This window comes from Oncorhynchus kisutch, linkage group LG24 (assembly GCF_002021735.2).
Source record: "Oncorhynchus kisutch isolate 150728-3 linkage group LG24, Okis_V2, whole genome shotgun sequence".
In the NCBI taxonomy this organism is placed as follows: domain Eukaryota; kingdom Metazoa; phylum Chordata; class Actinopteri; order Salmoniformes; family Salmonidae; genus Oncorhynchus; species Oncorhynchus kisutch.
Genome location: NC_034197.2, coordinates 2,248,045 through 2,275,808, shown reverse-complemented (window position 1 = coordinate 2,275,808; position 27,764 = coordinate 2,248,045). Strand labels below are relative to the sequence as shown.

The window sequence follows — 27,764 nt, the reverse complement described above, 5'->3', positions numbered from 1 at the left end:
GTTAACTGAATAGTAGAAGGTTTCATGTAGTGTTTTCCCCGGGGCGGCAGGGTAGCGGTTGGACTAGTAACCGAAAGGTTGCAAGTTCAAATCCCCGAGCTGTCGTTCTGCCCCTGAACAGGCAGTTAACCTACTGTTCCTAGGCCGTCATTGAAAATAAGAATTTGTTCTTAACTGACTTGCCTAGTTAAATAAAGATAAAATGAAATAAATTACGGCCACAATGAGATGAAGAGCATTATGCATGTATAGTCCTTCCTCCCATTTCTACAGCCAAATCACAGGTAGGAATTAGCATTGCGATGCAATATTTTATTATATAGTGAACAGTGTGAAGTGAAATTCAATGTGTGAATATCAGTGGCAGGTTTTTTGTGTAGCACATGACCATAACATAAAACAGGAACAAACAGCGCAAACGGAATGCTAGGCCACTGACTTTTTGCCACCATTGATACTTGGCCTGGTATCATATCAATAATAGGCTTAGTGAATGAGCAGCGGATGTCATCAAATCTCTTTTCAAAATGGTTGACAAAGCCGTCCGCAGAGTGGGAGAAGGGAGGAGTTGGAGGATTAAAGAGGGAAGAGAAGGTGGAAAATAGTTTGCTAGTGTTAGAGGCAGAAGCTTGATAGGAAGTGGCTTTAGCAGCAGATACAGAGGCAGAGAAGGTAGAGAAAGGACGATAGGTCCTCTGGATGTTAAGTTTTCTTTCATTTTCGCTCAGCTGCCTGCAGCCCTGTTCTGTAAGCTCGCAATCCATCAAGGTCAAACACTTGTGGCTGACAGTTGTTGCCTGGAAAGCAGAGCTCAATACTTGAACAATGGCTAAGCTCAGCTGTGTTGTGGCTAGTGAGCGAAGTGATTCACAACAACAAAAAAACTGCTGCCAAATAAATAGCTTTCTCCAGTGTTTGAAAGTCACATTAAAAAGCAGTTAATGGAGTTTCAGCCCAGAGATGGAGTGATCGCTGGAGCGGAGGAAAGAGAGATTTGACATTGTTCTCTACATTTCCATCTTGCTTCTCTGGCCGAAACACGGTAGGCCCTCAGTCTCCCTCTTCAAAACGCATGCAATCTTCACCAGAGTACATTTGTAATGGCACTGCTTTGACATGGCTAGCTAAATTACATGGGCCTAGTTAACCCTCACAACAACTGCTCCCCAGGCACCAATGACATGGACGTCGATTAAAGCCGCCCCCCGCACTTCTCTGATTCAGAGAAATGCGGAAGACACAATTCGGTTGAATGCATTCAGTTGTGCAACTGACTTGGTATCCCTTTTCCCAATGGGGGTCCGTCTACCAGCAGACCCATGCAGCTGATACCACAATGTTTCATCAATCTTCTACTTGGGCTTTGAGGGATCCATCTTCCAATGCAGGTGAAAAGAACACAAAGCAGTGTTCTGTGACCAGACACTCCTACAATGGTCAAAAAAGGGTGGGAAATACCTCAAAAGAACAAATGATGTCAGCCATGGATGTAGAGATAAGAAAGTGGCAAAAGTCATGTGCGATAGAGAATCATTCCGATATCCTGGTCCTCTATCCTATGTATCCTTTATCCTCATCCTATATGTCACCAATGTTTGTCATTGCTGACTGCCATCATAATTGCATTCCTCCAATAGGAGTAAAAGCTATACCAAGACAATGTACATTCTGCTAGGTAGCCGTGTTGCATTCCAACCTCCAGGTGTTTTTTTGTATCTGGTTGTTTGGGGAGAATGGCTAATGAGGTCCCAGGACAAACGCGGCAGCAGGTGTGAGGTTCTGGAAGGGTCTGAAGGGTTGGTTAGACACAGCACACCTCCGTGACCCTGACCTCTGTTGTCCCCCTAATCTGAGAGCCTTCACCCCATTTGAGAACAAGCGTGCACACACACACACACACATAGACACACACACACACACACCACACACACACACAGGGTTGTGTATTCCTTTAAGATTGCATTGCTACACACACACCCTTTCATCTCACAGATCTCCCTTTCTCCTGTCCCTCCCATGTCTTTCCTCCATCCTTTTGTCCATTCCTTGACTCTCCCAGGCTGAAAAATTTTCATTCCCATTAGAAAAAAGCAGGGGCGATAGCTCGACTGAAGGGGGCACTCCATCTTTTCACAGCACTCAATGGCAGAATGTGTGTGTGTGGAGAGGGCATTGATCTTTAACACACTCATTAACGGTCATTTTCAATTAGGCCCTGGCCCATTTAAAATGACAACATTCTCATAAGGAGAGAGAGTGGGACAATTTTTACGCTGCCTTTTCAAACAGTCTCTCTCACATGACCACCTTTGATGGAACTGGCAATTTCTTCTATAATGGAGCTAGGGTTATGATTGAGAAATAAAGGGCAGAAGAAATTGTGATGTCTTTCCTGGGAAATCACTGTACTGTCTTGTTAAGATGTGCCTATTTTATGCTATTACGAGATGCCGCCAAACTAAAATACCCAAACTGTTTTTTCTGTTCATGGAAAATATTCAGCTTAAATAAATGCAGTGTTACTCCAATGATTTTTTAAAGCAGCGATGGTAAAGTTTGCATAGAGGGCCACAGACATTTTCCTTCCTGCAATTTTACACATTTTGTCATGGGGCGGAGGTACATTTTTTTATTTTAAAGCTAGTGTCCTGCACTTGAACACATTTTGCCATGGCTTATGTCGAGTTCTTATGCTATCTGAGTGACTCAAACATAACATAATTAATGGGTGCCCCATGACATTACATTTGATACATTTTGGATTCTCCCTGACTAGTTTTTATTCTGGTGGTTGTTAGTTCTCAAAATATGATCTTGGCTGTTTTTTGTAGTGGCGGCACACCACTGCTAAATGAATATAGTGAAAACACTGACATGTTTTTGTAATGCACTATGAAGATGGCATTCATGTGTGACCAATCCCCCTTTCAGGCAAGAGGACAGAAGCTGGTAACCAAAGTTGGCAGGGCATAACTTACCTGCATTGATCATTCTATGATCTTCAGATGGCAAAGCGAGGGGGGAAGAGAAAAGGGAAGACAAAAGACAAAATCAGTAATCAGTACTAATTGGAAAAACATAGGCACCATTTTAGACACTGGAATGAAAAGGGGCAGATGAGGATATTTGAGTGACACAGTGACAGGGAGAAGCAGAGAAGGTCCGAGGAGGTGTTCGGGGTTGATGGACAAGCATTAACGCACACCTTTACAAGTCAACAACCCCATGACAACATGGGAAATGTGAGTTCCTGCTTTCATGTCAAAGTTTTAAATATTATATTTTCGAATATACACAGTACCAGTCAAAGGTTTGGACACACCTACTCATTCAAGGGTTTTTCTTTAGTTTTACTATTTTCTACATTATAGAATAGTATATTATAGAATAGTAGTTAAGACATCAAAACTATGGAATAACACATTGAATCATGTAGTAACCAAAAAAGTATAAACCAAAATATATTTTATATTTGAGTTTCTTTAAAGTAGACACCCTTTGCCTTAAAGACAGCTTTGCACACTCTTGACATTCTCTCAACCAGCTTCATGGAATGCTTTTCAATTAACAGGTATGCCTTGTTAAAAGTAAATTTGTGGAATTTCTTTCCTTTGTAATGCCTTTAACCCAATCAGTTGTGTTGTGACAAGGTAGGGGTGGTATACAGAAGACCGTCCTATTTGGTAAAAACCCAAGACCATATTATGGCAAGAACAGGGGAACGACAGGCCATCGGTACTTTAAGACATGAAGATCAGTCAATCCGGAAAATGTCATGTACTTTTTCTTCAAGTTCAGTCGCAAGTTACCTCTGCTGCAGAGGACTAGAGTTAACTGCATCTCAGATTGCAGCCCAAATAAATGCTTCACAGAGTTCAAGTAACAGACACACCTCAACATCAACTGTTCAGAGGAGACTGTGTGAATCAGGCTTTCATGGTCGAATTGCTGCAAAGAAACCACTACTAAAGCACACGAATGAGAAGAGGAGACTTGCTTGGGCCAAGAAACACAAGCAATGGACAGTAGACCGGTGGAAATAAACTCAGCAAAAAAATAAACGTCCTCTCACTGTCAACTGCTATTATTTTCAGCAAACTGAACATGTGTAAATATTTGTATGAACATAACAAGATTCACCAACTGAGACATAAACTGAACAAGTTCCACAGACATGTGACTCATAGAAATTGAATAATGTGTCCCTGAACAATGGGGGGGGGGGCAAAATCAAAAGTAACAGTCAGTATCTGGTGTGGCCACCAGCTGCATTAAGTACTGCAGTGCATCTCCTCCTCATGGACTGCACCAGATTTGCCAGTTATTGCTGTGAGATGTTACCCCACTCTTCCACCAAGGCACCTGCAAGTTCCAGGACATTTCTGGGGGGAATGGCCCTAGCCCTTGTGACGGCCCTGAATTTTTCTGAACCGTCTCAGCTCCTTCCAATAGGGTGCTTTCCCTTTAATTCCCAATTAAATAGCCAGCATCAGCTGTGCAAAAGTGGGGTTGTGATGGAGACGTGAATGAGGATGTGTTCAACAGTTCCGAAGCTTCTCTATTCCGTTTGTTTTGTTGCCTTTAAACGTGTGTTTTGTAGTCTAATAGAGGTTTACCCAGGATCGTCCGTGGACTACACCTCTCCGTTCTTCCTGGCCTTTCTCCGCTGGAGATCTGTTAGCGGATTGGTTGTCTGACTGACCGACTACAACCTTTGTGTATATGATATTTCATTTGTTTTGATGTGATGTATACTGTGATGATTTACGTAGTTAGTTGGAGTTGAGGACTTAGTAAGAGTTGATACGCTTTAAAGTTCTGTGGTAAAATAATTGTTATATTGATTGTATGATTAATACTGGGTTTACGATACACTTGAATGAACGGACAAACATTGCGTGACAAAGGTCACTTGAGTTCCCTGAACTCCTTTACCGGGCTGGACTCTTTTTAGGCCCGAGGTACAGGACATTTCTGGAGGAACCAGAACTCATTGTGTTATATTATATGTGTGTGTAATCATTTATGTTGGTAATACAACCCACGCAAAATAATATAGTTGTTTTTGAAGTTCTTTCCAATTTTTTAAGGGTTAATGAAAAGTTTATTTCCATCCTGACTTTTACATAAGTCCTTTGTATTGGTGTAGACTTGACGGACCAGATGGGACTCATTCCCTCCCAAACCAAAAGGAGAAACTGTTTTCTCTGGTAGGCACAACCTACCTGGCACCCCTATAAATAATAACCTCAAGTCAAAACCGTTACACCCTCACCCTCCGATCCCACAGGTCTCAGATGTGCTCAATGGGATTGAGATCCGGGCTCTTCGCGGCCATGGCAGAACACTGACATTCCTGTCTTGCAGGAAATCACGCACAGAACATACTACAGAGTAGTATGACTGGTGGCATTGTCATGCTAGAGGGTCATGTCAGGATGAGCCTGCAGTAAGGGTACCACATGAGTGAGGAGGATGTCTTCCCTGTAACGCACAGCATTGAGATTGCCTGCATGACAACAAGCTCAGTCCAATGATGCTGTGACACACTGCGCCAGACCATGACGAACCCTCCACCTCCAAATCGATCCCTCTCCAGAGTACAGGCCTCAATGTATCCTTCATTCCTTCGACGATAAACGCAAATCTGACCATCACCCCTGGTGAGACAAAACCGCGACTCGTCAGTGAAGAGCACTTTTTTGCATGTTCTGTCTGGTCCAGCCACTGTGGGTTTGTGCCCATTGGCAACGTTGTTGCCGGTGATGTCTGGTGAGGACCTGCCTTACAACAGGCCTACAAGCCCTCAGTCCAGCCTCTCTCAGCCTATTGCGGACAGTCTGAGCACTGATGGAGGGATTGTGCGTTCCTGGTGTAAGTCGGGCAGTTGTTGTTGTCATCCTGTACCTGTCCCGCAGGTGTAATGTTCGGATGTACCGATCCTGTGCAGGTGTTGTTATACGTGGTCTGCCACTGCGAGGACGATCAGCTGTCCGTCCCCCTGTAGCGCTGTCTGTCCCCCTGTAGCGCTGTCTTAGGCATCCAAATGTGAGATTTTTTGTTTAAATCACTGTGTGTTTGTGAGACACAGATTAGGTGAATGAATGATCTCCGCATGTGTGGTTCCCACCATTAGTTGGTTCCGTCACCACAGAGTGACGGAAAAGCAGCCAACAGGTGCTCAGCATATTGTGGGAACTCTTTCAAGACTGTTGGAAAAGTATTCCAGGTGAAGATGGTTGGGAGAATGCCATGAGTGTACAAATAAAATATATTTTCATTTGTTTAACACTTTTTTTGGTTACTACATGTGTTATTTAATTGTTTTGATGTCTTCACTAGTTTATTCTACAATGTAGAAAATAGTAAAAAATAAAGAAAAACCCTTGAATGAGTAGGTGTGTACAAACTTTTGACTGGTACTGTATGCAAACGAGATATTTCTGTATTTCATTTTCAATACATTTGCAAAACAAATTACAAATATGTTTCACTTTGTCATTATAGGGGATTGTGTGTAGATGGGTGAGGAAATAAAATGTAATCCATTTTGAATTCAGGCTGTAATAAGTCAAGGGTTATGAATACTTGAAGGCACTGTAATTACCAGAACATATGTGACCCGAGTCAGGAAACTAGGTGTATGTCGCATGTCATACCTTCACAGGAGAGCCGTGAAGTCGTTATCAAGAATGGCACCAACAAAGAGGGTTGCCTCGCTTCTAGTCCATAGGAAACTATGCAGTATTCAGTTTATGTATTATTTCTTACAATGTTAGGCCAGAAAATCTTAAGTGTTATTACATACAGCTTTGAAGATCTATTGGACATCAGAGAGACTTACCAGCACTACGACCAGCAATACGACTTTCCAGAAGCGGATCCTTTGTTCGAACCACCCAAGGCATTCTAATTGTTTCCAGAGGCTGACCCAAAACAACGTCGCCACAGGAGAGGTAGACGGAACGGCATCCTGGTCAAACTTCGGAGGCGCGCACACCACCCACCGCATCTGAGTATTTTACTCGCTCATGTCCAGTCTCTAGATAAATAGGTTGACGAAATTGGGGCTAGGGTTGCTTTCCAGAAAGACATCCGGGATTGGAACATACTCTGTTTCACGGAAACATGGTTATCTGGAGACATGCTGTCGGAGTCGGCACAGCCACCGGGATCCTTTGTGCGTCGTGCCGATTGGAATAAACATCTCTCAGGGAAGAAGAAAGGTAGGGGTCTATGTTTCATGATTCACGACTCAGGGTGTAATTGTAACAAAATACAGGAACTCAAGTCGCGTTCACCGGACCTAGAATTCCCCACAATCAAATGCACCCGTATTATCTTCCAAGAGAATTCTCATTGGTTATTGTCACTGCAGTGTTTGCCCCCCCAGGCTGACACCACAACAGCCCTCAAGGAACTCCACTGGACTCTATGCAAACTGGAAACCATATATCCGGAGGCTGCATTTATTGTAGCTGGGGATTTTAACAAAGCAAATTTGAAAACAAGGCTACCTAAAGTCTATCAGCATATCGATTGTAGTACCCGGGCTAGCCAAACTCTGGATCACTGCTACTCTAACTTCCACGATGCATACAAGGCCCTCTCCCGTCCTTCTTCCAGTAAATCCGACCACGACTCCATTTTGCTTCTCCCCTCCTATAGGCAGAAACTCAAGCAGGATGTACCCGTGAGTAGGGCCATTCAAATCAAATTTATTTATATAGCCCTTCGTAAATCAGCTGATATCTCAAAGTGCTGTACAGAAACCCAGCCTAAAACCCCAAACAGCAAGCAATGCAGGTGTAGAAGCACGGTGGCTAGGAAAAACTCCCTAGAAACGCTGGTCTGACCAATCGGAATCCACGCTTCAAGAATGTTTTGATCACGCGGTTGGGACATGTTCCAGGTAGCCTCAAAGAATAATATGGATTTATACGCTGATTCAGTGAGTGAGTTTATAATCGCATTTAACCACAGAAAGATGCCCGGGAATATGGCCTAATACAAACAGTGTAGTTATCCCTCCACAAGGCAATCAAACAAGCAAAACGTCAGTACAGGGAAAAAGTGGAGTCGCAATTCAGCGGCTCAGTCACGAGGCGTATGTGGCTGGGTCCACAGGCAATCAAGGACTAAAAAAGAAAACCAGCCACATCATGGACACCGACATCTTGCTTCCAGACAAACTAACTGTAAGACTGCCACTGTCTTGTCGCTTTCAGGACAAGACAGTGCCACCGACGCGGCCCACTACCAAGGACTGCGGCCCCCCCCACCTCTCCTCCGTGGCCGATGAAAGACATTTAAATGTGTTAACCCTCGCAATGCTGCTGACCCAGACGGTGTGTTTACGGACATATTCAAGTCTGCTGTCCCCACATGCTTCAAGATGGCCACCATTGTTCCTGTACCCAAGAAAGCTAAGGTAACTGAATTAAATGACTATCACCCTGTAGCACTCACTTCTGTCATCATGAAGTGCGTTGAGAGACTAGTCAAGGATCATATCACCTCCACCATACCTGTCACCCTAGACCCACTCCAATTTGCATACCGCCCCAATAGGTCCACAGACGATGCAATCGCCATCACACTGCCCTAACCCATCTGAAAAAGAGGAATACCTATTTAAGAATGCAGTTCATTGATTGTAGCTCAGCATAAAACACCATAGTACCCTCCATGCTCAACATTAAGCTTGAGGCTCTGGGTCTCAACCCCGCCCTCAGCGATTGGGTCCTGGACTTCCTGACTTCCTGGTCCCCAAAGCACACATATCCCTGGGTCGCTCGTCTCTTCAGTTCGCTGCAGCTAGTGGCTGGAACAGTTTTTTCAATCTCTTCATTCAAAGACTCAATCATGGACACTCTTACTGACAGTTGTGGCTGCTTTGCGTGTTGTATTGTTGTATTGTCTCTACCTTCTTGCCCTTTGTGCTGTTGTCTGTGCCCAATAATGTTGGTACCATGTTTTGTGCTGCTACCATGTTGTTTTGCTACCATGTTGTTGTCATGTTGTGTTGCTACCATGCTGTGTTGTCATGTGTTGCTGCCTTGCTATGTTGTTGTCTTAGGTCCCTCTTTATATATATATATATATATATATAATATATAATCCCAGCCCCAGTCCCCGCAGGAGGTCTTTTGCTTTTTTCCTTTTGATAGGCCATCATTGTAAATAATAATTTGTTCTTAACTGACTTGCCTAGTTGAATAAAGGTTAAATAAATAAATAAGCTACATTTCCTAATGTTTTTATTAAAGTCAATCTGGCATTTTACCAGAGAAAAGTAAGCTGGCTACACAGAGAAATGTACCGTAGAAAAGTATTTACACCTCGGTCAGAGCGCTGTCTGCAGATAGAATACGGAATGTGAATTCTCATCCGAGTGGAGAAGTGCAACTGAAGCAGAAAAGTCGAATGTTGAGCGGAAATTACAATAAGAAGCATTCTAGATCTGCTTTTAGCAAGATACTTTGTGTCATCTTTTTTTATCTGCGTGAAAAACACAGAATTCTGCACTAACGCAACCCCTAAGTTTAACTTGCTAGTTATCTAAGTAAGTGGCTGAATTAATAAGGTGACGGGACATCACATTGTGTTAGTTTTCTGCCGTGTTTGAGAAGTCAAAGCCGTTTGGATGAGTTATCTGTACAGCTGCCACTGTTATCTTACGTTTTTTCTCCTTGCCGTTCTCAACCACTCTGCTCCATCCCTATATTCTCAGAGCAGAGAAGGCAGGCCCGTTGCCCTAGCGACTCCAGACTCCACACAGACACAGCATGTGCACATGCTGCTCCAGAGCCAGTACTATTTTTCCTTCAGACAAGCATGCGTCAAAACATTGATTGTTTGCAAAATGTCAAAGCTGGCACCGAGAGACTGAAAAACAGCTTCTATCTCAAGGCCATCAGACTGTTAAACAGCCATCACTAACATTGAGTGGCTGCTGCCAACATACTGACTCAAATCTCTAGATACTTTAATAATTAAAAATTGGATGTAATAAATGTATCACTAGCCACTTTAAACAATGCCACTTTATATAATGTTCAGATACCCTACATTACCCATCTCATGTGTACATACTGTACTCTATACCATCTACTGCATCTTGCCTATGCCGTTCGGCCATCACTCATCCACATATTTTTATGTACATATTCTTATTCATTCCTTTACACTTGTGAGTGTATAATGTAGTTGTTGTGAAATTGTTACATTACTTGTTAGATATTACTGCATGGTCGGAACTAGAAGCACAAGCATTTAGCTACACTCGCATTAACATCTGCTAACCATGTGTATGTGACCAACAAAATTAGATTTGCAATCGTTTATTTCATTTCCGCTCGTTACCATATTTAGCTAGCAGCCTACATGGAAATTCGCTATTACTTGTGCTAATTTTGTTATCAGTCTGGTACCACACGCCCAATGGGCTTTATGCATTTTTATTTTTAGCCATTGTGTGTACTAAGCCGGCAATACCGTAAATGTGCCCCTTCGAGGAGAAGAACAAACGTGAACCCCTCCCCACTCTCTATTTTTAACACTTTCAATTGCCGCCTCCATTTTCACCTGCTCTGAGGGCGGATAGCTGTTTCCAATGCAAGCGATTGGTTGGTGGAATTGAATTAGAAAATGTACATTCTTATATCCTGTCGATTCCCGGTTTTGCGCCAGACACTGTTTGAAGAAACAAAATCAACTGTCCAATTTTTTTCACACCCATTTGCAAAAACTCGAAGCCACAAGATCCACAACGTTTGCTACTCTCTGCCTCTCAGAAACACAGGGACGGCCTCTCAATCAGGAACAAATAGCCACCCTACGATTCCGAGGCATTTTGTATCGCTGAAGCAAAAGGGATATAAAAGTTTAAAACATGCGTGGGTCTGTTTGGAATCTGCAGGTCAGCAGTGATAGACAAGGGGCGTCCATCAGCTTCCAGCTGTGAAGCGTATACACACCATTCTGTCCCCCTTTTCTCTAGCCACTTGAATAAATAGGGGGGCTAGCTAAGAAATTGGGTAGGATAGGAAGGGTTATTTTTCCCATTTTTTTTCAAGGTCCTCAGTGAACTTCCTGAGACAATAGCTAAAAGGACGCAAAGAGAAAGCAACATTGCTTGTCTTCACCGCCGAGGCATCAGTTCAGTTGTCAGAAACGGCGTGAGGACCATGAAGACACACTCTCCCCTTCCCCTCATATCATGCTGGTCCCATTTATCTTCATTTCCAGGAAGGGGTGGGGTTAAAGCTTAATCTAAGATGATCGCCATTGAGGTTCGTACTGAGCGTCATTAACATATCTGGCGCCCAGGCCCATAATTATATGATAGAAATAGACGATGGAAATGTTAAAAGGATTCCTTTCGCTCAAACTGCCTCCTTTCAACAATGGGCACAATTTCACATTTTTGGCATAATCACTTTTCTGTCAAGTTCGTCAAATTTGATTGTTCTATGGAATTATAGATGATTCAATTTCTCACTCAGCAACTTCGTCTTGCATTTACAACTCCTAAAAATGTGTGATTCCCCTCCAGTACGAGTCATTATTCCACAACTCAGCAGAGAGATAGTGGAAGAGATAGCTCCCTGTTTGGGTGCTGGGAGGGAGTTGGGTTATCCACATTTTGACAAGAGGTGAGGTTCATAGGTCATAGGGTCCCTTGCTTCCCCTGAGTAGACTCCACTGGCGGATTTGCCAGGGTGAGTGATGGAGGTCAGGTGAAGGTAGGGTAAGAGCTGTAAGGGTGCATCGAGTGGCTAAAAACCCTCCCACCCAAGTGTATTCACACCCTGCTCAGCCACTGTTGATGTTAAATAATAAATAAGAGTCACACGTTTCTTAGATTCCTGCACTGTTGAGAGATGGGCTGCCTGCAGATTGGAGGGGGATTCACACTGTACCCAGTGGCCTGAAGGGGTGTGTGTGTGTGTTCTCGTGCGTGCATATTCTATCCCCCGGCAAATCTATCAACGCTTACAATTGAGCATCGTTCACCCTTTGAAAAGTTTCTGACTTTTGAGCTCAGGCTAATGGAGGATGGCTCTCTCTGCAAGACATACTATGCTCGCCTAACCTTTTAAGTGATATCTTTTTAGTGAACATATAGGCCTACCAGTCCCAGACACATTCTCTATAGGGTTCAAAACCATGACTAGACTAATGAGCCTGGAGTAAAGGCATTACCATGTCTTTGAATGGGCTGTGTAATTTAAGTGAGACGTTAAATTCAGCCCTTAGCAAAAAGTAATTGGGGGAACATTCAGAACACTCAGACCTTCCATAAAGTGACGAGTCATGGTGTCACGATCTTGGAAATGAGCGGACCAAGGCGCAGCATGAGTATAGTTCCACATATTTATTTAAGTGAAAATAACAAAACGTGAAGACGTAGTACCCAAACACACGAACAAACAATCAATATCCAACAAAACACAGGTGGGGAAACAGCTACCGAAATATGATCCTCAATCAGAGGCAACGATAAACAGCTGCCTCTAATTGGGAACCACATTAGCACCAACATAGAAATAGATATACTAGATCACCACCTAGTCACGCCCTGACCTACTGCACCATAGAAAACCAATGGCTCTCTATGGTCAGGGCGTGACACATGTCGCGGTGGCGGCGATGACGTCAAACAGTCCTCAGTCGGCCCCCTGCGTTTAATATGCACCAGCCCAATCTATCATTTCAAGTCCAAGTCCAGCATTATTCCATTTTGCATACTATTTCAACTTTTTGTGCACAGTATGTTCAATCTTTGAAAGAGCACTTTCAGCATGAAACTCTCAATTTCATCATCAAAACAGATGTTATTTGTTACTTTTTTCTTGCGGAACATATTAGTCAAGATGGCCATTTTTAAACACCAGAATATTCATTTGCAGCCATTTAAAAAATGGGACACAGTCACAGTCACAGTAGTTGATTCTGAACCCCTGAACCCATAAATATCCATGAACGTCAGGCAGGCCAAAGTGATTACATTGTCTCACTTGGGCCAGGGAGAGGAAAGTGAGTCCACTGTCCACACACACACACACACACACACACACACACACACACACACACACACACACACACACAAACACAAACACACACACACACACAGAGAGAGAATGCTCAGCCCTCCGTTTCCCTTGTGTTAAGCGAGATAAAACAGCTGAAAAGGCTGCAATCAATCTTCATCCTGGGTGGCATGGGCTATAGTTTAGCTTGGCATTAATGAAGGTTGTGTCATTTCTCTCTCCTCCTCTGTTCTGGGAGGGAGATGAAGTAATTGACGTCTACGTTAATGAAGTGCATCCACCTCTCCCCAAAGATGGAAGAGACTACATCATGCAGCCTAGGACCACACACACACAAACAGTACTAGGAAACAGTCACACCACCAACTCTGTAACACAAACACACACAGTACTAGGTAACAGTCACACCACCAACTCTCTAACACAAACACACACAGTACTAGGAAACAGTCACACCACCAACTCTCTAACACAAACACACACAGTACTAGGAAACAGTCACACCACCAACTCTCTAACAAACACACACAGTACTAGGAAACAGTCACACCACCAACTCTCTAACAAACACACACAGTACTAGGAAACAGTCACACCACCAACTCTCTAACACAAACACACACAGTACTAGGAAACAGTCACACCACCAACTCTCTAACACAAACACACACAGTACTAGGAAACAGTCACACCACCAACTCTCTAACACAAACAGACACAGTACTAGGAAACAGTCACACCACCAACTCTCTAACACAAACACACACAGTACTAGGAAACAGTCACACCACCAATTCTCTAACACAAAACACATTAGGCCAAGATACTATGGTTGGGCTATGTCAACCTTTGTCCTATCGTGATTATGTACCAAAAAACTTTGTGATGTACAATGATATTGGCCAACCAAAATGATGTAATTATTTTCATGATGATAAGATTGAATGCTCAATGAATCTTGATGAAATGTTTTCTAATATTCCTTTCTGGTGGAGGAGCTTCAGCATGGAGGAAGGGGGACCTGTGAGAGAAACGTGTGTGTGTGTGTGTCTGTGTGTCTGTGTGTCTGTCTGTGTCTGTGTCTGTGAGTCGGACGGCGTGGCGCTCCGTGAGAGAGCAGTGATGAGAAACGTGATGTCTTATTGTAGTGACATAGAAGCGGTCTACTGTCTTCAGAACTGGATAATATTTGGTTTTAAATAACATTGTTTGTTCAAACTATCATAAAGCTGTGATTGAGAATGACCTATGCCTAGGCTATAGACTTCCATTCTTATTATATTTGAAAGCCACAACTTTAGAACAACACCTTCGTAGGCTAGAATATTTGGGAAACTGTTCATAACTTAAACTTGTCTTCAAGCTTTTACAATAGGCCAGTAGGAGAATGAGGATATGTTATTGGCCATTTGGTTTTCAACCTTGCTTAGAGCGATTTTTCTAGGCCTGCATGGACCATTTCTCTCAATACACTTAAACTTGATTCAACTTGTCATTCTAATGTGGTGTAGAATATTGATCTTGTTTTTTTCTCTCTCAATATTATTCCCCTGGCTAACTTTTAGGGTATTCCATTTGAACTTTGAACTGGAACTCTGATACATTCATATATTTGATCAGGAGAATGCATAAAACGATGAAGCTTCATATTCATATAGCCTATCGAACAGCTAAAAAAGATAGTTGACTGTCCTTATTAAAAAAGTAATAGGTTTAAGCTATGAATCCAATGAGAGAGAGAATATTTTCTGTCTGGAAATGTTTGCTCTGCTTTGGTGTGGAATTCTCCATTCTGTCTGGCCTACTCTTGCGTTTTGTATCACATATTTATTGAAATAGGCTATAGCAAATTGGAATAGGCATTGCGAGACTCCGTTCTTCACCGTGTGGCGCCAGTAAAATAGGCTAAACCAGAGATGGGCAACTGGTGGCCCGCGGGCGAGATCAACCCCCCCAACAATTTGAATGCATGTATATACAGTGGGGAGAACAAGTATTTGATACATTGCCGATATTGCAGGTTTTCCTACTTACAAAGCATGTAGAGGCCTGTAATTTGTATCATAGGCACACTTCAACTGTGAGAGACGGAATCTAAAACAAAAATCCAGAAAATCACATTGTATGATTTTTAAGTAATTAATTTGCATTTTATTGCACGACATAAGTATTATATGCATATTCTAGTTTCTGGGGTTGAGAAATAGGCAGTTTCAAATGGGTACATTTTTTTTGCCAAAAATGAAAATACTGCCCCATACACACCCCATACATGCAAAAGGTTAACAAGAAATGTATGGAATGGTTGAAAAAATGTATTTCAATGACTCCTTCCTAAGTGTATGTAAACTTCTGACTTCAACTGTTTATGGACACTTAATCATCATGGTGCTTTTTGATGGTAAGTTTGCAAACATTGATTGAGGTAAGTGTAATTGAGTCATGGGTATCATTATGGTAAGTGTCCCCGTCGACATAGAAATTCCACATCCATGCTACACAGTGGGAACCATACATGCGGACATCATCCGTTCACCTACTCTGAGTCTCACATAGACACAGCGGTTGAAACTAAAAATCTCAAATTTGCACTATTTTTATGTTTGGAAAAATTATGTTCCCAAAGTAAACGGCCTATTTCTCAGGACCAGATGCTAGAATATGCATATAATTGTCAGATTAGGATAGAAAACACTCTAAAGTTTCCAAAACTTTTGTCTGTGAGTTTAACAGAACTGATATTGCAGGCGAAAACCTGAGGAAAATCCAATCAGGAAGTACTCATTTTGAAACCTCTCTGTTCCTATGCATGCCTATGCTCCATTTAAAGGGATATCAACCAGATTCATTTTTCTATGGCTTCCCTTAGGTGTCAATAGTCTTTAGACATAGTTTCAGGCTTTTATTTTGAAAAATGAGCGTGAAAGATCACATTGCGTAAGTGGATAGGTGGGGGCTCTCAGAGTGAGTTTTACGCTACATAGTAAAGCGGCCATTGAACATTTGTTGTGTAACTGGGAGTCTCGTGAGTGAAAACATCCGAAGATCATCAATGGTAAACGATTAATTGGATTGCTTTTCTGATTTTCGTGACCTAGCTACTTAATGCTTAGTGTACATAATGATTTGTTGTGCTATCAATACACTTACACAAACGCTTGGATTGCTTTCGCTGTAAAGCATAATTTCAAAATCTGAGACGACAGGTGGATTAACAAAAGGCTAAACTGTGTTTTGCAATATTGCACTTGTGATTTCATGAATATTAATATTTTTTAGTAATATTATTTGACTGTGGCTCTATGCTATTCAGCGGTTGCTGACGAAAATGATCCCGCTAACGGGATGGGTAGCGTCAAGAAGTTAAATTGTTTTGGCAAGTCGGTTAGAAAATCTACTTTGTGCATGACACAATACATTTTTCAAAAATAGTTTACAGACAGATTATTTCACCCACAATTCCAGTGGGTCAGAAGTTTACATTCACTAAGTTGACTGTGCCTTTAAACAGCTTGGAAAATTCCAGAAAATGATGTAATGGCTTTAACTTCTTGGTGACAGGGGGCAGTATTTTCACGTCCGGGCGAAATGTATGCCCAAATTCAACTGCCTACCACTCATCCCCAGAAGATAAGATATGCATACTATCTTGCTTGTTTGTAGGTGACCAAATACTTATTTTCCACCATAATTTTCAAATAAATTCATAAAAAATCCTACAATGTGATTTTCTGGATTTTTTCTCTCTAATTTTGTCTGTCATAGTTGAAGTGTATCTATGGTGAAAATTACAGGCCTCTCTCATCTTTTTAAGTGGGAGAACTTGCACAATTGGTGGCTGATTAAATACTTTTTGCCCACTGTATTTCAAGGCCTACCTTCAAACTCAGTGCATCTTTGCTCAGGGGGAAATCAGGGGGGAAATCAAAAGAAATCAACCAAGACCTCAGAGAAAAATTGTAGACCTCCACAAGTCTGGTTCATCCTTGGGAGCAATTTCCAAATGCCTGAAGGTACCATGTTCATCTGTACAAACAATAGTACACAAGTATAAACACCATGGGACCACGCAGCCATCATACCGCTCAGGAAGGAGACGTGTTCTGTCTCCTAGAGATGAACGTACTTTGGTGCAAAAACTGCAAATCAATCCCAGAACAACAGTAAAGGACTTTGTGAAGATGCTGGAGGAAACAGGTACGAAAGTATCTATAGCCACAGTAAAACGAGTCCTATATCGACATAACCAGAAAGGCCGCTCAGCAAGGAAGAAGCATCTGCTCCAAAAACCGCCATAAAAAGCCAGACTACGGTTTGCAAATGTCCTCTGGTTTGAATAAACAAAAATATAACTGTTTGGACATAATGACCATCGTTATGTTTGGAGGAAAAAGGAGGAGGCTTGCAAGCCGATGAACACCATCCCAACCATGAAGCACAGGGTGGCAGCATCATGTTGTGGGGGTGCTTTGCTGCAGGAGGGTCTGGTGCACTTCACAAAATAGATGGCATCATGAAGCAACATCTCAAGACATCAGTCAGAAAGTTAAAGCTTGGTCGCAAATGGGTCTTCTAAATGGACAATGACCCAAAGCATACTTCCAAAGTTGTGGCAAAATAGCTTAAGGACAACAAAGTCAACATTGGAGTGGCCATCACAAAGACGTGACCTCAATCCTGTAGAACATTTGTGGGCAGAACTGAAAAAGTGTGTGCGAGCAAGGAGGCCTACAAACCTAACTCAGTTACAACAGCTCTGTCAGGAGGAATGGGCCAAAATTCACCCAACTTATTGTGGGAAGCTTGTGGAAGGCTACCCAAAACATTTGACCCAAGTTAAACCATTTAAAGGCAATGCTACCAAATACTAATTGAGTATATGTAAACTTCTGACCCACTGGGAATGTGATAAAATAAATCATTATCTCTACTATTATTCTGACATTTCACATTCTTAAAATAAAGTGTTCATCCTAACTGTCCTAAAACAGGACATTTTTACTAGGATTAAATGTCAGGAATTGTGAAAAACTGAGTTTAAATGTATTTGGCTAAAGTGTATGTAAACTTCCGACTTCAACTGTAACTGTACCATACTATTTGCACTGTTAAGCATACTATAGCTGCAACTGTGTAAACCTTTAACTGTCATAATATTCCACCCACTAGCCCCCCCCCCCCCCCCAAAACCTTTGGCAGCCAATAGGAGCAGGCTAGAAGGAAATGTGGGCAGTCCCGTGACAACATAATTCAATATTGATAATATTAATATAAATAATAACAATATTACAGATTCATGCTCATACTAAGAAAGTCATATACGCATGGCAGCCCAGCTTGCTCAGTTCACTGGATCTAATTGTTTGAAAGAAGGAGAAAACATGAAGAAAAAATACCTTCTGGAAATATCACAATACCAGGTCTTTATGTCCATTACATGCATGCTGCCTATAGGCAGAGAGACATATTTCATGTAGCTCTATTATATCCTATTATATTCCGGCAAATAGGAAGAAAAAGGAGCATACATTTTAATAGCCGATAATACTGTCCGTAAAACTTTGTCTTACATACGTTCAACTTACAGTCGACTCTGACGATAGCAAAGATGGCAGTACTGACAATCTAGAGCGAGTAAACCTGTGAAACCAACCACCCCCAGACATTTTTGTTTTTATTTAAGGGTCGTTGCTCTTTCACTTCGGCTGTTTTACACACACAGTAGGCCTATATAATTAGGATTGAGAATATAAGGGTAGCGTATATAGTTCATGTAAAAATGTAATATACAGTGCATTCAGAAAGTATTCAGACCCCTTCCCTTTTTCCACATTTTGTTACATTACAGCCTTATTCTAAAATTGATTGAATTCTATGTTTTACTCATCACACTATACTGACAAAACTAAAACAGCTTTTTAGACATTTTAGAAAATGTACATAAGTATTCAGACCCTTTGCTATGAGACTTGAAATTGGGCTCAGGTGCATTCCAATTTGATTTAACTAGGCAAGTCAGTTAAGAACAAATTCTTATTTTCAATGACGGCCTAGGAACAGTGGGTTAACTGCCTGTTCAGGGGCAGAACGACAGATTTGTACCTTGTCAGCTCGGGGATTGGAACTTGCAACCTTTCGGCTGGTAGTCCAATGCTCTAACCACTAGGCTACCCTGCCGTCCTTCATCTTGCTCGTTGTGAATCCAGCCAACATGTCAGCTTTTCGGCGAAAGCATAAGAAGCTATTATCTGATGATAGCACAACAGTAAACAAAGAGGGTAGCATATTTCAACCCTGCAGGTGCTACACAAAACGCAGAAATAAAATATAAAACATGTCTTACCTTTGAAGAGCTTCTTTTGTTGGCACTCCAATATGTTCCATAAACATCACAATTGGTCCTTTTGTTCGATTAATTCCATCCATATATATCCAAAATGTCAATTTATTTGGCGTGTTTGATCCAGAAAAAAACAGCTTCCAAAATGTGCAACATCACTACAAAATATTTCAAAAGTTGCCTGTAAACTTTGCCAAAACATTTCAAACTACTTTTGTAATACAACTTTAGGCATTTTTAAACGTTAATAATCGATCAAATTGAAGACGGGTCTATCTGTGTTCAATACAGGAAGACAACAAACCAAGCTACTTTTCAAGTCTTGAGCAACTCTCAACAGTGTTACGCAGTTCCTAGATGGCCGTACTTCTTCATTGCACAAATGAATAACCTCAACCAAATTCCAGAGACTGGTGACATCCAGTGGAAGCGGTAGGAACTGAAAACAAGTTCCTAAGTAATATCGTTTTCCAATGAGAACTCACTGAACAGACAGAGACCTCAAAAACAAAAATTCTGAACGGTTAGTCCTCAGGGTTTTGCCTGCTACATAAGTTCTGTTATACTCACAGTCATGATTCAAACAGTTTTAGAAACTGCAGAGTGTTTTCTATCCAAATCTACTAATACTATGCATATCTTATATTTTTGGAATGAGTAGCAGGAAGTTGGAATTGGACATGCTATTTATCCAAAAGTGAAAATGCTGCCCCCTATACCTTAAGAAGGTATGTACGTTTCATCTTCAATGCCCTTGCTAATGGAAGGAGGTTTTCACTCAAAATCTCACAATACATGGCCCCATTCATTCTTTCCTTTACACGGATCAGTCGTCCTGGTCCCTTTGCAGAAAAACAGCCCCAAAGCATGATGTTTCCACCCCCATGCTTCACAGTAGGTATGGTGCTGAGTTGAGTTTTTAACAAAAAGTTATATTTTGGTTTCATCTGACCATGTGACATTCTCCCAATCTTCTTCTGGATCATCCAAATGCTCTCTAGCAAACTTCAGACGGGCCTGGCCATGTACTGGCTTAAGCAGGGGGACACGTCTGGCACTGCAGGATTTGAGTCCCTGGCGGCGTAGTGTGTTTCTGATGGTAGGCTTTGTTACTTTGGTCCCAGCTCTCTGCAGGTCATTCACTAGGTCCCCCTGTGTGGTTCTGGGATTTTTGCTCACCATTCTTGTGATCATTTTGACCCCACGGGGTGAGATCTTGCGTGGAGCCCCAGATCGAGGGAGATTATCAGTGGTCTTGTATGTCTTCCATTTCCTAATAATTGCTTCCACAGTTGATTTCTTCAAACCAAGCTGCTTACCTATTGCAGATTCAGTCTTCCCAGCCTGGTGCAGGTCTACAAGTTTGTTTCTGGTGTCCTTTGACAGCTCTTTGGTCTTGGCCATAGTGGAGTTTGGAGTGTGACTGTTTGAGGTTGTGGACAGGTGTCTTTTATACTGATAACAAGTTCAAACAGGTGCCATTAATACAGGTAACGAGTGGAGGACAGAGGAGCCTCTTAAAGAAGAAGTTACAGGTCTTTGAGAGACAGAAATCTTGCTTGTTTGTAGGTGACCAAATACTTATTTTCCACCATAATTTGCAAATAAATTCATAAAAAATCCTACAATGTGATTTTCTGGATTTTTTTTCTCATTTTGTCTGTCATAGTTGAAGTGTACCTATGATGAAAATTACAGGCCTCTCTCATCTTTTTAAGTGGGAGAACTTGCACAATTGGTGGCTGACTAAATACTTTTTTGCTCCACTGTATATTTGTGATGATTTAGTTATTTAGTAAATAAATAATTAAGCGATTTGTATATTGCTGATTCATTATAGAAACTAGGGTTCGTTAAGATATCCAAAGGTTGCATGTTCAGTAATGAGAACTGATGAGGCAAAAATAACACATTAATGAGAATGACTAATCGATCAGATATTAAAATATCTGAAGAGTTATATTCGGAAAATTATAACTCCGTAAATCTCAACATTTTCCATGGTGCCCCGACTTCCTAGTTAATTCATGTTTACATGATTAGTTTAATCACGTAATAATTAAACCTAGAGAACTGATTTGATATAAATAAGTCTTCACATTTAATGATAGTCTAGACACGACACAGGTAATAATTAACTTCACTAGGGTAGGGGGCACTATTTTCACATCCAGATGAAAAGCATGCCCAAAGTAAACTGCCTGCTACTCAGGCCCAGAAGCTAGGATATGCATATACAGATTTGGATAGAAAACTCTCTAAAGATTCCAGAACTGTTAAAATAAGGTCTGAGTATAACAGAACTGATTTGGCAGGCAAAAACCTGAGAAAAATCCATCCAGGAAGTGGGATTATTTTATGTTTGTTGTTTTCTATTGAATGTCATTACAGTATCCATTGACTTAGGACTCAAATTGCACTTCCTATGGCTTCCACTTGATGTCGACAGTCTTTAGAAATTGTTTCAGGCTTGTATTCTGAAAAATGAGGGAGTAAGAGCACTCTGAATGAGTGGACACTGAGGTTTTTTGATATAAACATGGACTTTATCGAACAAAACAAACATTTATCGGGTAACTGGGAGTCTTGTGAGTGCAACCATATGATGATAATCAATGGTAAGTCATTAATTTTATCTCTACTTCTGACTTTTGTTACTCCTCTACTTGGCTGGTTACTGTTTGTAATGATTTATCTGCTGGGCGCTGTTCTCAGATAATCGCATGGTATGCTTTCGCCGTAAAGCTTTTTTGAAATCTGACACCGTGGTTGGATTAACAAGACGTTAATCTTTAAACCAATGTATAACACTTAAAAAAATATAAATAGTAAAGTACAGATACCCTAAAAAACAACTTAAGTAGTACTTCATGTATTTTTACACCACTGGATGAGGGTACGCAGATCCACGAGCCACTGTGGCCATTATCTATCACCCCAATAAAAGTGTCAGACATGGAAAGTCAGAGAGACAGTGCAGTAGAGTAGGGTGGAGGGATATGTGGGGTCTGGAGATGCTGAGGTGCACATGTCTCATTCTCTCCCTCTCCTCTATTTCTTCACTCTTTTGGTCTTCCTGTCCTTCCCTTTCTGTCTCTCTCACATGCTCTCCCTGATAGGTCACATCAGAAGCAATAAGCTTAATTGTTCTGACAATGAAAGAGCAGGAGATGACATGAGAATGCTACAGCTCCTTAAGCTATTGTTCAACCGGATAGAATAAAGAAACAGAGAGCTACTCCCCTCCTCCCTTCCTCTACCTGTCCTTCTGCCGTAACCCGTCCCGCGACCCTGTTCTTATCCCAGAGGGGGACTTTGCAAGCACTAGTCATTATGGGGAACGGAATGTCACTGCCGCATTAGCCTGATGGGATGGGAACATCTTTATCAGAAGCCACTGGGCTATGTGTAGATGGACGTCTGTGGCTGCGTCCTGATTCTCAACACTTGCACACAACCCGTCACTCAACAGATAGATGGGTATATTTTAGTACAGTAGTATGGTTAGTTGCCAGCTGTCCAGGCCCTCTTGTGGTATCTATGAACCACAGTGAAACCAATAGAGCAGTGGCCCTTAGTGAGACTACAGCTACACTTCAGGCAACATGCAGCAGAGACATACAGTAAAGACAGCATGACAGCAGTACTTGTATTCAAACAGAGGGCGCTCTATTAGGGGATTGTACAGTACGCTGATGAGGAGCGCAAACGTTGGTCGTTAATCATGGCTCGACTATAAAACAGGTGACTGAAGAGATCATCTAAGAACTCGTAAGAAATGACACAGCTAATAGCAGGAGTGGAACGAACAATGGTGCCAAACTGTGGCTGTCGCCTTGCGGCTGCCTATAATTTTACTCTCTGACAACCTTGACTGGTTGATCCACTCCAGGCTGGTTGATGGAGGTGGTAATGTTCATTTTTAAATTGTACCTTTATTTAACAAGGTAGGCCAGTTGAGAACAAGTTCTCATTTACAACTGCGACCTGGCCAAGATAAAGAAAGCAGTGCGACATATACAACAACACAGAGTTACACATAAACAAACGTACAGTCAATAACACAAAATCAAATAAAAATTAGAAAGATCTATGTACAGTGTGTGTAAATTTAGATGAGTAGAGAGGTAGGCAATAAATATGCCCTAGAGGTGAAAATAATTACAATTTAGCATTAATACTGGGTGATATATGTGCAGACAATGATGTGCAAGTAGAGATAATGGGTGCAAAAGTGCAAGAGGGTAATAATAATATTAGTTGTAGTAATAATATTGGGATATTATATAATAATAAAAATATTGGGATGAGGTAGTCGGGTGTGCTATTTACAGATTGGCTGTGTACAGGTACAGTAATCTGCTCTGACAGCTGATGCTTAAAATTAGGGAGGGAGATATAATACTCTTCAGAGATTTTTGCAATTCGTTCCAGTTATTGGCAGCAGAGAACTGGAAGGAAAGGCAGCCAATAGAGGTGTTGGCTTTGGGGGTAACCAGTGAAATATACCTGCTGGAGCACGTGCTACGGGTGGGTGTTGCTATGGTGACCAGTGAGCTGAGATAAGGCGGGGCTTAACCTAGCAAAGACTTACAGATGACCTGTAGCCAGTGGGTTTGGCGACGGATATGTAGTGAGGGCAAGCCAACGAAAGCATAGAGGTCGCAGTGGAGGGTAGTATATGGGGCTTTGGTGACAAAACGAATGGCACTGTGATAGACGACATCCAGTTTGCTGAGTAGAGTGTTTGGGGGCTATTTTGTAAATGACATGGCCGAAGTCAAGGATCGGTAGGATAGTCCGTTTTACAAGGATATGTTTGGCAGCATGAGTGAAGGATGCTTTGTTGCGAAATAGGAAGCTGATTCTCGATTTCATTTTGGATTGGAGATGCTTAATGTGAGTCTGGAAGGAGAGTTTACAGTCTAACCAGACACCTAGGTATTTGTAGTTGTCCACATATTCTAGGTCAGAACCGTCCAGGGTAGTGATGCTAGTCAGGGAGTGTTGTACGGTGTTGAAACACATTTGGGGGGTTGTTAGCACAGTGTCCAAAGAAGGGCCAGATGTATACAGAATGGTGTCATCTGCGTAGAGGTGGATCAGAGAATCACCAGTAGCAAGAGCGACATCATTGATATATACAAAGAAACGAGTCGGCCCCAGATTTGAACCCTGTGGCACCCCCATAGAGACTGCCAGAGGTCCTCAGATTTGACAGACTGAACTCTATCTGAGAAGTAGTTGGTGAACCAGGCGAGGCAGTCATTCGAGAAGCCAAGGCTATTGAGTCTGCTGATAAGAATAAGGTGATTGACAGAGTCGAAAGCCTTGGCCAGGTCAATGAAGACGGCTGCACAGTACTGTATTTTATCGATGGCGGTTATGATATCGTTTAGGACCTTGAGTGTGGCTGAGGTGCACCCATGACCAGCTCAGAATCTAGATTGAATAGTGGAGAAGGTATGGTGGGATTCGAAATGGTCGGTGATCTGTTTATTAACTTGGCTTTCGAAGATTTTAGAAAGGCAGGGCAGGATGGATATAGGTCTATAACTGTTTGGCAGGTCTATAACTGTCTGGCAGGGCAGGATGGATATAGGTCCATAACTGTTTGGGTCTAGAGTGTGACCACGGCAGCTTTCCAATCTTTGGGGATCTCAGACGATACAAAAGAGAGATTGAATAGGCTAGTAATAGGGGTTGCAACAATTTGGGTGGATCATTTTAGAAAGAGAGGGTCCAGATTGTCTAGCCCAGCTGATTTGTAGGGATCCAGATTTTGCAGCTCTTTCAGAACATCAGTTGTTTGGATTTGGGTGAAAGAGAACCGGGGGGTGGGGGGGTGTTCGGGCAAGTTGCTGCAGAGTGTGCTGAGGTGCTGTCCGGGGTAGCCAGGAGGAAAGCATGGCCAGCCGTGGAAAAATGCTTATTGAAATTCTTGATTATCGTAGATTTATCGGTGGTGACAGTGTTTCCTATCCTCAGTGCAATGGGCAGCTGGGAGGAGGTGCTCTTATTCTCCATGGACTTTACAGGGAATTAGTGCTACAGGAAGCACATTTCTGTTTGAAAAAGCTAGCCTTAGCTTTCCTAACTGACTGAGTATATTGGTACCTGACTTCCCTGAAGAGTTGCATATCGCCGGGGCTACGCCGCAGGATGTTTTTGTGCTGGTCAAGGGCAGTCAAGTCTGGGGTGAACCAAGGGCTATATCAGTTCTTAGTTCTACATTTTTGGAATGGGGCATGCTTATTTACGATGGAGAGGAAAGCCCTTTTGAAGAGCAACCAGGCATCCTCTACTGATGGAATGATGTCAATATCCTTCCATGATAACCGGACCAGGTCGGTTAGAAAGGCCTACTGGCTGAAGTGTTTTAGGGAGCGTTTGACATTGCACGCAGGCAATGAGGCAGTGATTGCTGAGATCCTGGTTGAAGACAGCAGAGGTGTATTTAGAGGGCAAGTTGGTCAGGATGATATCTAAGAGGGTTACGGATTTAGGGTTGTACCTGGTAGGTTCCTTGATAATTTGTGTGAGATGGAGGGCATCTAGCTTAGATTGTAGGACAGCGGGGTGTTAAGCATATCCCAGTTTAGGTCACCTAACTGTAAGAACTCTGAAGATAGATGGGGGCGATCAATTCACATATTGTCTTCAGGGCACAGCTGGGGGCTGAAGGGGGTCGATAATAAGCTGTAACAGTGAGAGACGTGTTTCTGGAAAGGTGGATTTTTAAAAGTAGAAGCTCTAATTGTTTGGGTACAGACCTGGATAGTATGACAGAACTCTGCAGGCTATCTCTGCAGTAGATTGCAACTCCGCCTCCTTTGGCAGTTCTATCTTGTTGGACAATGTTATAGTTAGGGATGGAAATGTCAGGATTTTTGGTGGCCTTCCTAAGCCAGGATTCAGACACGGCTAGGACATCTGGGTTGGAGGAGTTTGCTAAAGCAGTGAATATAACAAACTTAGGGATGAGGCTTCTAACGTTAACATGCATGAAACCAATGCTTTTACGGTTACAGAAGTCAAGAAATGAGCGCCTGGGGAATGGGAGTTATGCTGGGGGCTGCAGGTCCTAGGTTAACCTCTACATCACCATAGGAACAGAGGATGAGTAGGATAAGAGTATGGTTAAAGGTTAAAAGAACTGCTTGTCTAGTGCATTCGGAACAGAGAGTAAAGGGGGCAGGTTTCTGGGCACGGAAGGATAGATTCAAGGCATAATGTACAGACAAGGGTATGGTTGGATGTGAGTACAGTGGAGGTAAGCCTAGGCATTGAGTGACGATGAGAGATGTTTTTTCTCTATAAGCACCATTTAAGCCAGGTGCGATCAACGCATGCATGTGTGGGGGGGTGGAACAACAGATCTAGCTAAGGCATATTGAGCAGGGCTGGAGGCTCCACAGTGAAATAAGTCAACAATTCCTAACTAAAACAGCAATAGACAATGCATATTGACATTAAGGAGAGGCATGTGTAGCCGAGTAATCATAGGGTCCAGTGAGTAGCTCAGCAAGCTGGAGGCACGGAGATTCAGACATCTAGCAGACCGGGGCTAGCATCAGGCTAGCAGATGGGCCTCAGGGGGACGTCGCAACGGGGGAGCCTGTTGAAACCCCTCAGACGGTTTCGTCGGCAGACCAGTCGTGATGGATTGGCAGGGCTCCGTGTCGGCAGCAAAGGGTCCAGGCCAATTGGCAAAAGAGGTAATTGAAGCCCAGGAATTGCTTGATAGATCTCTTCGGCTAGCCAGGAGATGGGCCTAGATTCAAGGCTAGCTCCAGGGTAACTGGTGTGTGCTTCGGGACAGAGAAGTTAGCCAGGAGTAGCCACTCGGATAGCAGCTAGCTAACTGCGATGGTCCAGAGTAAAGGTTCACAGCTTGCGGTAGGAATCCGGAGATATGGTGGAGAAAAGCATTCCGAAATGCTCTTGGTTCATATCGTGCTGTGCAGGCTGGCAGGAGTTGACCGGGCTGAAGCTGGCAGATGTTCAAGTTAATGGTGATGGCCGCTATCAGTGACTAACTGACTTCTAGATAGTAGCTAGTTAGCTGGCTAGCTTCTGTTGGGGGTTCAAATTCTAAAGTATAGAAAATAGCAGATCCATACCACATTGGGTGAGGTGGGTTGCAGGAGAGTATGTTCAGTCCGTAGATGGAAAAATGAGAATTAAAACATCAAAAATATATACAAAATATATACGAAGAAAGAAACGATATATACAAGGGACAAGACAATCAAAACATCCCACTGCTATGCCATCTTGGAAGAGATGTTCTGACATTATTCTCAGTGTGCTTTTCTCAGCCATAACACACTTAATCAAACAAGTGGATATACATTGCGTACGCCTAT

At 42.3% G+C, this 27,764-nt stretch overlaps 1 protein-coding gene across 3 annotated transcripts in view; it reads right to left on the bottom strand.

Annotated features, from left to right (window-relative positions):
- Positions 1 to 27,764, bottom strand: part of LOC109869661 (agrin) — a 537,476-nt gene that overhangs the window by 371,920 nt on the left and 137,792 nt on the right. The window contains exon 1 of one of the 3 annotated variants that reach the window (XM_031803593.1): positions 2,979 to 2,992. The exons of the other annotated variants lie outside the window; for them this stretch is intronic. Coding sequence (XP_031659453.1) covers positions 2,979 to 2,991 — 13 coding nt within the window. The 5' untranslated portion in view covers position 2,992. Of the gene's footprint in view, positions 1 to 2,978; positions 2,993 to 27,764 lie in introns of those variants that run through there. 3 annotated transcript variants of the gene reach the window in all.